The sequence below is a fragment of the Vidua macroura genome, chromosome 12, assembly GCF_024509145.1.
Source record: "Vidua macroura isolate BioBank_ID:100142 chromosome 12, ASM2450914v1, whole genome shotgun sequence".
In the NCBI taxonomy this organism is placed as follows: Eukaryota; Metazoa; Chordata; class Aves; order Passeriformes; family Viduidae; genus Vidua; species Vidua macroura.
This window is the reverse complement of record NC_071582.1, coordinates 16,395,315-16,408,288: the sequence shown is the minus strand read 5'-3', so window position 1 is coordinate 16,408,288 and position 12,974 is coordinate 16,395,315. Positions and strand designations below refer to the sequence as shown.

General features: G+C 46.3%; 1 protein-coding gene across 5 annotated transcripts in view; it reads right to left on the bottom strand.

Annotated features, from left to right (window-relative positions):
- CHD2 (chromodomain helicase DNA binding protein 2) overlaps nt 1–12,974 on the bottom strand; it is a 56,067-nt gene that overhangs the window by 29,718 nt on the left and 13,375 nt on the right. For 4 of the 5 annotated variants that reach the window (XM_053988837.1, XM_053988836.1, XM_053988834.1 and 1 more), the window contains exons 3-8: nt 11,549–11,756; nt 8,732–8,818; nt 3,007–3,068; nt 1,558–1,680; nt 1,105–1,251; nt 105–238 (exon numbers count right to left, since the gene is read on the bottom strand). In XM_053988837.1, coding sequence (XP_053844812.1) covers nt 105–238; nt 1,105–1,251; nt 1,558–1,680; nt 3,007–3,068; nt 8,732–8,818; nt 11,549–11,756 — 761 coding nt within the window. The remainder of the gene's footprint in view (nt 1–104; nt 239–1,104; nt 1,252–1,557; nt 1,681–3,006; nt 3,069–8,731; nt 8,819–11,548; nt 11,757–12,974) is intronic. The other variant, XM_053988835.1, reaches the window with a different exon arrangement.

The following is a 12,974-nucleotide window of genomic DNA, read 5'->3' as shown; positions in this document are numbered from 1 at the left end:
AGGAAAAGATGAAAAGCACTGAAACAACCCTTGGCCCCACTTTAAAGATGCAAAAGCATTGCACCAGTTCAAGAGAAATAAAGGCTTCTTCCAGAGCCACGCACCTCCCTTTTTTCCAAGCCTGATGTCCAAAACTTTCTCAATAGTTTCACTGTTGTCTTGTTGTTCATCAGCTCCTTCCCCAGTCATCTCTATCAGGTCATCAGAATCCGTCTCAAAATCGTCATCCTCTTTGTAGCTGAGTAAGATCAAAACCAAACTGATATAAAACCCTTGACTCTTCCCAGCCCACCAACAAAGAATGGCTCAGACTGGAGCACCTTCTCCAGTATTTGTGCTGTGGTTCAGTGCATGTTCAGCACACACATATCCTAAGTCATCCATTCAGTATTTTCCCCCAAGACACCCAGATAGCTACACTTTACCAGACTAATCCTCTATCTTGCCCATATAGTTTTGCTGACCATGGCCAGCATCAGGTGATTCATAAGGTGGAACAATCCCTGCAGCAGAGGCAAGGCCATAACAAAGAAAGTCTCCACTACTGAGGGAAAGATTATGGTGTGGAGGTTGCAGAGCATCGAAAGGCTGCATGGGTGCCTAGGAACTGCACTTCTGTCTTTGGTGAATGTTTAACCACCACAAAACACCATTTGGATGGCTCTTTGCAAGTCCCTTATTGGGACTGCCTGAAAGGTGGGAAGGTACATTGGGGAATGGATAAAGCTTTACTCCACCCTGCCTCAACACACTGTCCCAAGGCACTACCTGTTAGCCACTCTCAGACAATTGGTCCAGTCCAGCACAGCTGCTCCCTTTTGCTCATTTTCATCTATTATTTGCAATTATTAATCTCATCTGAGAGTGCTTTAGAAATATTATGCAAACCTCCTCACGTTTCTCTTAGGAGGGACTGGTAAACATTCCCTCCTTCACAGATGGCAAAATGAGGTAAACCCTGGATGTGCCCAGCAGGAACCTGTCAGAAGAGCCACACCTCAGCCACAGGTCTCTCCCTGCAGGACCACACAGGGAGTCAGGGCCCCCAGTGCCTCCCTTCCCCAGCCAGCTCTCACCCCCAAGCAACCCCACACTTCTTCACACCTGACATTTTTGGCCGCTCTTCGCCGAGTTTGTCTCTTGGGGGTCTCATCGTCTTCGTCATCATCGTCATCTTCAGATGAGTCTGGTTTCTTCCTCTTCCCACGCTGGATTTTGTGGGGCTTTTTAACACCAGTTTTGGCCACTGTTCTAAAATAAGAGTTAATAAAGCCATAATACAGCATGGTTTATGTAAACATCCACTTTAATAAGGCTTTAAGGAAGCACGAATCTCAAATATTAGACTTTTAAGGGATTTAATCTGCTCGAACTATAATGAAAACCATTCTAGTGCTCACTGGAGCATGAGATGGGGAGATGAGGGAGTAACTAGGCCCTAGGTTTACTAGGTCACAAACCAAGGTAATATTGCATGAAAAATTCACTAGTGACAAATAGGGATATCCTCTCCACACAGCACAGGCAGAAAAAGAGACTGAACCAACCATTCCTTACCTCCTCTGGACAGGCCTTCTCGCTTTAATTTTCTTCGGCTCAGGCTCACTCTCTCCACTGGTGCCGTGATCCCCTCCATCTTCATCCTCTTCTCCAGCAGAGACCTCTCTTTTCCATTTAATTCTGTGGTCAGAAATGTAGGTCACGAAGGGCAACAATATTTCTACACAAATACTTGGCTGAACAAACCATCAGGGCCATAATTACAGGAAAAAAGTTCCAAATTCTACCCTTGGCTGTTCAGTGCAATGGAGGGGGGATGTTGTTTTGTGATTCTCTGCTTTTAGGCAGGGGGGTCTCAGTCACCTGGGGCTTTGTTCACTTGAGTGAGCTGCCTTGAGTGAGAGCAGCTCTCACTTCACGTGCTGGTGGCAGAGCTGTACTGCTTAAACCTGGCTGGGCAAGGGCTTTGATTGATGATTTTTTTTTTCTCTACTTCTGCATTTTTGAGATGGGCTAGAAGGATCTGAAGAGGATCTGAAGAGAAGTGCTCACTGTCACAGAGCATGAGCCACAACATGCAGAGTTACATGAGCTCCTTGGAGCCCAGAAAATGGAAGAAGTCTCCTGCCGTGGAAATTCTCCTGCCAATTCAAGTTTCCAAGTGTGAAGCCAAGTCACATTGTAAATTAGTGGAAGGAAGCACATTCTCTGGGCACAACTAGGAACAAAGCTGCAGCTCCAAAATGCCTTTTGGAGGAGCCCCTCCTTCCTCCTAGAGGACATGGAGGGTCCACAAGGATCATTGCCCTTGCCCAGGAGAGATTCATACAACCACAGTCCACCCTGTGCTTTATCACCTTCCCTCCTGCACCGATGGGTACAACTAAATGAAGAGTTAAAAAACAAGTTGCAGGAGAAAGCAAGCAGGATGATGTGGCTCTGTTTAGATTTTCTCCATCAGGCAGCTCATAGTTCCCCACTCCACTTTAATGTAGGGAAAAACTAGAAGGCACTTACTAGATGGGAAAAGGCAATAAAATATGACTGTAAGTGAACTCAAGTTATGGTGCTTAGGCATCAAAAGCATTTTTTATGGAAGTTCTTTTGTTTTAACAGAGGGTTATAAAAGATAAAAGAGGATAATAATTTGGCATTTTATTCTCAATTAATCAAAAAGGTGGGAGGAGAAGGGATTAAACTGTTTTAAGTATCTCTGGAGGAGAATCAGTAATCTGATGGAAAAGTGAAAGACTAACAACAGAAAGTGAACCTGACTCATTCAGGTTCCATCACAGGCACAGCAGGAACATACAAATAAAGGCTGGAAAATTGCATCCATCAATAGATTCATATTCATACTTCAATTTTAGCAATCCAAAATATTACTAAAATATTTCTTTTACAAGCTCACCATGCTGACAACTCCTATCAAACATTCCAATGCACTACTGTTCTGAGAAATAAACCAAAGCATCACCACTCAAAATCCTTTCCTTAGAAACTTACTTTCTTTTCAACTGCTTCTGGCGTCTTCTTTTTGGGCTCTCGTTTTCAGATTCGCTACTTGCCTTTAATTGAAAAGAAAGAAAATCAAGTTGTAGGCTTCACTGTGGACTGGCTCCTCAAGGATGCAAGTGAAACACGTGCTCGTGGGCTGAGCCAGGGTCCTTTCCCTGCAGTCTGAAGGACACTGGAGCAGAGCAGCTGCCTCCCAGCACAGCCACCTCAGCTGCTCAGTCCCGCTGCTCTGCTCTCAGTGTGAAGAAGAAAACCCTGCAGGAAGCCTGGAGAGCTCTACAACATCACCTGTCTTGAAGTCCCTGAGCTCAGGATCATCCACCCCTCAGCACCAACCCCCAGTGCCCAACAGACACCATGGCAGCAGTGGCCAGGCAGACCTGCAGTGCCTTCAACACCCCAGGGATTGCAAACCCACGGGTGAATTTATCCCAAAAATTGCATTATGATCCCTGCCTTTACTGCACAAACTTCCTACAAGGAATGAAATAAAAATACTGTCGTAAAAAGGCAATATTCTTATCAAAAGTATCCTTGTCTTGTTGTTGGGTTTTTCCTCCCACAGCAAGTCACCAAGGGCCTTACTGGGTCAGAGCTGTGTCTGTGGCTTTCCTTCCTCCTAGTTCTACACTCTCCACCAGTAAAGTCTCTTTGGCTAAATATATCTAGAGCTATTCTAACTACTTGCTGTACTGTTTTAAAAGTGGGCGTCATGAATTCCCACAGACCAAGATAGCTAAAATAATTTCTTTATGCTGGTTGTACACAACCCCATTTTCATAAAAACTAGTCAACCATGAAAACAGATCACCACACAGATAACATGACTTCTCCTTAGCCTCCCCCAGAAAACGCAAATAGGCAGGGACAAAACTGAAGAAACCCATGTGAGATTTCTTAAGAAGTATTAAAATGACAGAAGCAGCCTCCAAGATTGCTTGCTCCACACACTTACTGGAAAGCTTCCACTTCTAGCTGCTTTTTTGCCACAGTATTCAGCTTTGGCTCCAGGCACTGTCTGTCCATCACTATAGGTACCACAGTTTGCATCCCCTGACACCCCCACTGCTCTCCTGGATAGAGTTTACACAGCTGTGCACACAAGGACCTTGTGGAATGGTGTGAGCTGCAAAAATGCATCCTTCATTCCCATTTTCCAGCTTTCCTTCCACCCATCAAAACTTCTGTCTCACTTGCATAGTGTATCCACTAAAATGCACTAAAATACTGGATGCCATGTTTGACCATGAGCTTTTCCGGGATTTGGTGTCAGACTGGCATGTGGCACAATAACAGCTTTTGCACCATATCTTACTACAAACACGTGTTCATCCACATGTTTCATGGCCCTGCATGAAATCCCCGACTCATTTACCAACCGTGAAGCAAGTGCCTGGCAAACACCGTGGAGAGCCTTGCAACACAAGCCAAGCATTCCACACGTTTCAGTTTTGACACACAATTTAAAAGTCCTCAGCTTTTCTTTTCTCTTCTAATGTCTTATCCACTTTCTGAAGCTTTTCCATTCCAATTGGGTATGATTTTAACAGCTGCCCCTCCGTGCATGTTTACTTTTGCTGTCTTTTGGCAAGCCACAAGTAAAGAGAGGTGGATTTCTCTTCTGCTCTGCGTCAGAGATCACATTGGGAGAAAACCAAATACAACCCTTAGTTCTTTGAAATTAACTCCACTTCTGTGCCAAAATCCCATTTTCCAAGTTCCTAGTGTCCATTTTCCCAATGCCTGTACTCTCCCCCTGCTCTGTTTCTCTCTCTACAAAACTGATTATTATCTCTAAATGACTTGACTTTTCCTCCCCTCTTCCACCCTGAAAAACGTAACTTGTGATTGCAGCTCAGCCACCTTCTCTTACATATTTCAGTAACAGCATTGTCTGTTTTGGATGCATGTCAAGCCCAGCCCTATGTCCTGACACAACCAGTCCCCAGCTTGAGTCATCTGCCTGCCTTGTGCTCCCACATCCTCCCCATCGCAGTATGGAGTCCTCAGCCTCTCCTCCCCGCTCCCTCGTGTCTCCTGGTGGTAAATTCCTTGTTTAAGGAAGCACAGAGGACAGCCACAGAGCCAGGGTATGCCAGGTCCAGAGCGTGCACCTGAGGCCCTGTCTGACCACACCACCATCAGAACACACTGGTTGGGAAATCACATGAAACTTGAATTTTTGTCATGTCACCTCCCCGAATGACACAAGCTAGACTGGCAAAGTCCATCCCCAGTCCCAGTGGGACTTCTGTCAGCCCAGCACGAGATGCTGGGGTCATGCTGCTCGCTCCAGAACCCAAGTGCCAGTGTTGGACTCAGGCTGCCCTGCTGGGGTGCTGCTGCTGTGGCCAAGGGGAAAGACAAGCCTGGCTCCCCCTTATCAAAACGTGCCCAACTTATTCTTGCACCACTGCTTCGAGCTGGACTAGGATCTGGCCTCTTATAATTTTCCTCATCTGCAGCTGAAGGGATCAGCCTTCCCTCTCCATGCCTGACTCCTCCCATCAATTCTTTCCCTCTCCCAGCACATAAAGTGCACACACTTTTACCAGATTAATTGCACTGTATTTTGCCGTGGAGCAACACTGAACAAACATAATGATGCTGCACATGTAGCACCAAGCAGAGCAACACAGAGCAATTCAAAGTTCTGCTCCTATAGATTATCCATGAGTGTCCTTGCCACTAGCCCAGGCTGGCAGAAATGGAGATTCCAGGCCATTGGAGAGGAGGTCCAGGTGAGCCTCTGGAGCTCACATAAGGACAGATAATGACTTGCTTAAACAGAGCCAGAAGTATTTTAGACTAAAGTCAAAGTGAGGATTTGCTCATTTCAGGCTTAACAGAGGCCAAATCTAGTGCTCCAGAAAAGCTGGAGAATCTCAGCTCACCAGGTTAGTTTTATGTCTGCTAAACTTCTCTTTTCCAGTGAGACCAGTAGTGTTTGAATTTTTAGTAAATACATGAGGCAAAGCATTGACCAAAATGCAAATGAGCAATTTTTTTTTCCAATAAGAAAGCCGGCTGTATTTTTAGAACACGCTGGTGCGTGACTTGTGGCCTCCCTCTGACAGAAAAAAATACACTGACATTTGTCACCAATTTCAATCTGAAACTGTTCTTTTTATAGTAGAAAGATTGTGTCTGGTTGGGGCACATTTCTTTCTCAACTGCCCCAGAATCACAGAATCATGGAATGATAAAAAGGTTTGGGTTGGAAGGGACCTTAAAGATCATTCAGTTCCAACTCTCTGCCATGGGCAGGGACACCTTCCACTAGACCAGGCTGCTCAGAGCCCCATCCAACCTGGCCTTGGGCACTTCCAGGGGTGGGGCAGCCACAGTTTCTCTGGGCATTCTGTGCCAGTGTCTCACCACCCCCATAGGAAAGAATGTCCTTTATATATCTAACCTAAATCTCCCCCATTCAATTTAAAAATACTCTGAAACGCACCTGGTTCTGCATGCCTCACATCTCCTGGCTGAAACCTGAAGCTGATTTATCAACTGCAAAGAAAATACCTGTGGAAGTAGTGTTTTTACTAAAAAACTCACACGTTCTCTTGTTCCTGGAGACAGCTCTGGGCCTCTGAGCAGATCTGTGCTCCTATGCAAAGCTGCACTTTCACTTCCCCAGTGGCTCAGCCCATGCCTGGATATTGATCACGAGTTATCACCCTACCTGATCACACCTCAGACACCTACACAACGAGCCCAGAAATCCTCAGAAGGTAACCATGTCTAACACGCAGATAACCCTACCCAGAGTGCTGCTATCAGAGGACACAGTGATTGAGCAGGGCCCCAAAACCTGAATCACCTCCACCTCTGCGCCATCTCCCCTGTGCAGGTGAGTCACAGGGCAGCGCAGGGAGCTGGCATGGCTCATCCATCCTTGCTCTGGTCTCTGAGCCTGCCACACTGCCTGCACGAAGCTCTTTGCTAATCTGCAGAGAAGCATTAGGGAAGAAGGCAATTACAAGCCCCCAGACACTGTGCTGGAAGTCCCAAGCAGCAAGTGAGTGGTGCAGGTCACTGGAGACAGGATTAACCCTGTGAAGGCAAAAAGCATCTTCAGATGTGCCTTGGGTTTCTGCCCCCTCCAGCAGCAGCAAGGAGTGCTCAGCACCACGCAGGCTTGAGCTATGCCATTTCCTCTCTCTTGGTGCCTTCCAAAAGCAAGACTTTCCATCTCCTCCTGCTCTCTGCGAGGCCCCAGCACTGTGCTCCTGACAGGTCACACCCTCCAACAGACTCTGCTGCAGATGGGAGCTGCCCTGTGGGGACCAGTCAGTGTTGCTTTGGGGAGAGAGGGGTGAGGGCATGCTCCAATTTTCATTTCAGCTGTTTCACAGAAGTTGCAGTGAGGGTCATTTGGAGGACCTTTGGGTGGGTTTTTTTTTTGGGTTTTTTTTTGTTTTTTACAATATTTTGTGGTATAGCAAAGTTTTTGCATCTCAGATTTTAATTTTTTTTTTAATTTTACCTTAAGTAGTAGGAAATAAAGATATTGCAAAAGAAAACAACATTTGCAAAACCACGTAATATTGTAAAACAAAAAAAGAAGGGACTTACCTGGGCCCCTAAGAGGGCAGGGGGGTGTGCAGCGGAGCTCTGGGGTGGGTGTGAGGTCGCCGGCACAGTGCATGCCGGGCCATCGCACAGAGGGGCGGCCGGCCAGCCCAGCCTCTGCCAACTTGAAAAGGAAAACAAAAGCTACGTCAATGGTGCACCCCGAGCCCCTTCCTGACCTCTGCTCTGCGGGACAGCCAGCACAGGAGTCTGGGGGGCAGCTGGTGGCACTGGGGTGCCACCAAGGCTCAGCAATAACACACCAGAGCAAGGAGCCGGAGACCTCCATGTGACCCCTAGAGCATCCGAACACACATCTTGGTGGCAAAGCACAAACAGCCTGAGTCAGAGAGCACCACTGGACCCCTGCTCTGCTCAAAGTCTGCTGCTTATCTTCAGATTCCTAGCCCCAAGCTCTCCACAGATGCCTCTTTCTGGTTCTCTTTCCCCTCTGCTATAGCTACTCGATGTTCCTGAAGACCTGTAGATGAAATGCTCCATGTAGAAAACCTGTCAGATGCAAATGAAGGCGGAACCTAATTTCTACATCTTCAGAAAAAAACCCAATAGTGTTCTGAAACAGGAACAATTAGAAGGTTTGGCTACCAGGCTCTGATCACTGTCACCTTCAACTGAAGCATAAAAGACTCCCCAGTGTTCAACCAAAGAAAAGTGATGGGTCATAAAGCTGCACACACACAAATGCATTTATTAGTGGGATCCATTCTAGGATGGGCAATAATGACTGTTTTGTTGCTATGAGGTGTTTCTGGGAACTTTCCTTTATTCCTGGTTGGATTTGTGTTGCATTTTGGTCTTGTTCTGGTTTTTTAATTACACAGATTCCTCTCCAGGATGTTCCTACAGCAGAGCAGGACTTGCATTACGCCCCATTCCAGCAATCAGATCAGTGCATGCAGATCTCAGCCCAGGCAGTGTCCCGCTCACTCCAGAGGTCTCAGGCCAAGGATCCAGCTGCAGGACTGGGACCTCAACTGTGAGCACCAACATCCATGCACCAAACTGGGACTTAGTGTTTACAAGGCAATGCAGTTGAGACCTCCCTTTCCTCTTTGGGCTTGGTTGGTTTTATATGTTCGGTAATCCCTCGTCCTTTTTTTTTTTTTTTTCTCCTTACCTCATCTTTTATATTAAATCGTGACGGTTCTTGTCTGCTTCGGTTTGACCTCCTAACCCCATAAACATCAGGATATTCTTCCCACATCTGCAAAATAAACAGACCATCAGAAGGCCTGCTTCACCCCAATTATTTTTGACATTTTAGAGAAGTTTGATGGTGTCTTAAAAAAAAAATCAACCAAAAACCATTAGGGAATTAGCAACCAGTAGATGGACAGTTTAAAAAACTGGCTGAAAAAAATTATTATTATTTTGGGATATTTGACACCTCTCTAAAGCAGCATGTGTTTATCTCAGTGTTCTCTTTACAGTGGTCCATCTTTCCACTGAGGCACAAATCACTCTCCAGCTCTCTCAGGCTGAAGGACAGAGTGCTGAGGTAACCAGCCCTCTGCAGCACTGGTGCCAAAGGAATGGAGGCAACAGCTTCGACAAGGAATGAACAGACCTACCAACTCAACAGGGCATTTCTCTGTCACTAACAGCTTCCAGCATAATTCCTTTCCTGGTGGAAAGCCCCACGAGCTGCCTGGAGACATGGCCAGCTGCAGCTTCAAAGGTGAATTCTGTGGCCCAGTCTGGATGGCAAATGGAGCAAGATACCCTGTCATTTGGCAAGGCAAGGCAGTGGCTGCTGGCTCCTCTCCCGAATGCACTGATGGGAATGTGGATTGGCAGCACAGGACACATGGATGTGCAGAGGTGACTGCTGGCAATGGTTGTGCTCTTTGCTCTAAAAGGAGGCCCTCACCAGTTCAACACACTGTGTATAAGAGCATGCAATTGTTCTTGTGAATGGGCAGGAGAAGGGGACACAAAAATGGATGTCCTGAGGGGGATGAATGCAGAGCTGTGTTGGTGACACAGGACACAAGAGTTACAGGGACAACACAAACCACCACCATGCCCCTCAAATTCCTACACCAGCAATTCCTCTCTCCCTCAGCAGAGCTCTTAGTTCTCTACATCTATTCATTTCCTTCTCATTCTCTCTCCCTCCAATCCTCAAATATCGCTGCAAGCCACTGGCAGGGAAAGGAGATCAAACAACGCCGCCAGATGCAGCAGTGATGGCATTGAGAGCGTGATGGATACGTGGCTGCAGCCCAAGAATTTTCCTGCCTCTGTTAAAGGAGTAATAGGGAAAGGGACAGACTGTGACAGTGTGTATCTATTGGGCATGCAAGTACTAAGGTACATTCTCATTAAAGAATACACCCTCAAATTTAATGCTCCCCAAACCATTTGAAGAACTTGTCTTTTCAGCTATTAAATGGCATGGGTTTTGAATGTAGGAGCAACTTCCATGATGAATCTTAATAGCACCTAACACAGATTAACCTCGCCTTCATGGGTGTATCTAGTCAAATACCAAATAAACAATAATATAATAATTAATTGCATTGGTTATTCAAGGGGAAGAGGTATCAACATGCCTAGGTTAGACCTAGCTAAGGAAGACACCCATTAACAGAGAAATTAAGGAAGGGAGAGGCTTTCTTATTAGAGGGTGTCCTGACCTTTTCATGTTTCACCCGTGCTAATTATCACCCTGTGTATATGCACTTCCTCACAGGATAATATTAACATTTATTGTTAGGGACATGCTCTTAGAATCCTTCAGAGGGAGAGAAGATTTCCTTTGGTGCCCACTTAACAATAAACCACAGATTTTAATATAGTGTTACCACAACTGCCTTATAAACTCATCCTCCCTTGCCAGTCCGAGCACTGGGGGATTTAACCACTACCTAAGCCAGCAGCCTGGAGCTGTGTGGGAGGCAGAAGGTGGTAACAAAATCCTTCACTTCTCCCTGGCAGGTCTGTGGGGAGCACAGGCTGGAAGCACTGTCCTTCCTCCTTATCTTTTACACACATAGCACCTTTTCCATGAAATTCACTCTCAGGAGCAAGCTGTACCCAGTGCAACCCATGGCTAAGAACAGCAGGACGGTTACACACCACAAACAAACAAACCAGCTGACCTAAACCAGCATTTTCTCCTTCCAAGTGAACTCAGTTCACTGAGTTCCTGTCTCCAAATGGTATCTGGGCTCCTCTTTCTCACCTCACACTGCCCTGTGTTCGTCAGGTGCCTTCATCCCTCAGGTAAAGCAGGTACCTGAGGTGCAGCTTCTGCCCTGGGGTGTGCAGAGGGATACCATGAGCAGTAACACCCACAATCCCCTTTCCTGCTGGACAGCAAATGGAGGGAAAACCTGACTATCTGAGGGGTATTGCTAGGGAGGAGCTGGGAAGGCACAGGGGAAAAAAAATACTGTCCTGTTCTGGACTTCCATAAATAATGGAAGTTCTTTTTTTTTTTTTTTTTTTTTTTTTTTTCCCTATGCTTTTTTGAGAGGAAGAGTGATGTAAAAAAAAACCAAAGTGGTTCAGACTTCAAATCCTAGACAAACTTCAAACCCTCTTCCTGAGTATCATATGGGGAGGCTTTACTGCTTCTGAGGAGAGACAAGACAGAGGAGTGGAAAGACAGAGGGAGAGGATGGAATGACAGGATCATGTACTGATGACAGGCAACTGCCCCTCATTCGCACCAGTCAGCCCTGTCACCATCTACTTGGTGACCCAGTGGTTGTTCCACAAACACAGCAGCTCCTGCTCTCAAGGGTGACAGCAGCAAGGCTCCTGCATGCAGACCAAACAGCCCCTGGGGACACTGGAGGTCAGAGGCTGTTTGGTCCATGTGCAAAGTGGCCAGGAAACTGGGCACAGCTTCACTGAGGTCCTGCTGTCTGACCTTCCGTGGTGGGTACAGGAGTAACGTGTCCGTGCAGAGCAGCAGGGGTAATACCTTTTTAACATCTGCTATCCTTTCCTTCTTAGAGGCTGGTTTTTCTTTGGTTTCAGGAGGGGTCTGCTGGGATTTGGAACCCGTTGATTCACTTTCAGATTCAGACTGACTCTCAGAGGACTCGGAGCTGCTGTTTGACTCGCTGCCCTGCTCACTTTCAGACTGGCTTGCAGAGTCAGAGCCAGAGGCTTCTTCGGATGCCGAGTGACTAATGGTAGAGAAAGAAGAGGTTACATTTTAACTGCACTGACACAGCTGTGAAATACGCAGGGAGCAAACCTGAGACACATCCGAGCCACAACAACACGTTTGGAAAAGCCTGAATGCAAGTGCAGACCCTGCAGGCCCAGACACCCCACACTGGCATTCTGCAGCAGGACTGGCAGTGAACACTGGTGAGAGTGCAGCCCCAAAAATCCCTGCCCGGGATGTCCTGCTCATCACCAGAAGAAAAGCAGTGGTGGTAGGTGAGGAGAAGCATCAGCAGTACCAGCAGCACAGGCTCTGCTGGGAGCATCTGCGTGTCTTGGAGCGAGGCAGAGTAGGGCACAGTGGGAGCCGCAGCATCCGGGGACCATCCTGCTACATTGAAGATGAGCAGTTGCTCCAGCACGGCTCTCCACTGCATCCTAGTGTGGCCAGTTGTTCAAAATAAATCTGACATCCGCTTCCTGGAAGAGGCCAGTATCAAAAGCACTATACCCCTTACACCATGAATGATGTTAAATATAATGATTTTTGCAAAAAGGATTAATTCAGCAACAGGGCAGAAGAAAAAAGCTCACTTGGGCTTGTGGCTGGGGCAGCTCCTCCTTAAAGGATTACACCAGTGCTGTGCAGACTGCATTTCTCAAGCCAGTAATGGGAGAGCAGAACACTAAGTAGGTGTAGTGCCCCCATTTTTTATTTTTTTTTAGTGTCTTTATATAAAAATGGGTTAACACCCAGTGTATTTCCTTAAATAAAAGCTCCTCAACAAAACAATGAGAGGCCAAACTATTTTAGGTGGCCAAAATATTCAAATACCTTTGCCCAATCACTCCCAACATATATATTTTTTATTTTAAGAGCCAAAAAAGCCAACTGAAATCTCAGTACACCTTACCACACGTGCATTGGCAAGGCAGCATTCAAACCCCACTGCCACGAGCAAAAAGACAGTGACGATGCCGCAAGCTTTTGGAACAAAGTCAGCTTTCCACTGGTAGATGTGTTTGTGATATTTAAGGATTCACTTAGGTGGAACACTATGAAAGAAGAGTCAGGAAAACTTTGCAGAGAGATTAAAACGAATTTTTATTTTTTTTCTACTTTTGTACAAAAGCGACAAGGTACATGAAGGGCTTTGCTCAGATTTCACGATTCAAGGGAGAAATAATACAAAGGAAAAAAAAAAAAAAAACCAAAAAACAAAAACAACCCAGAG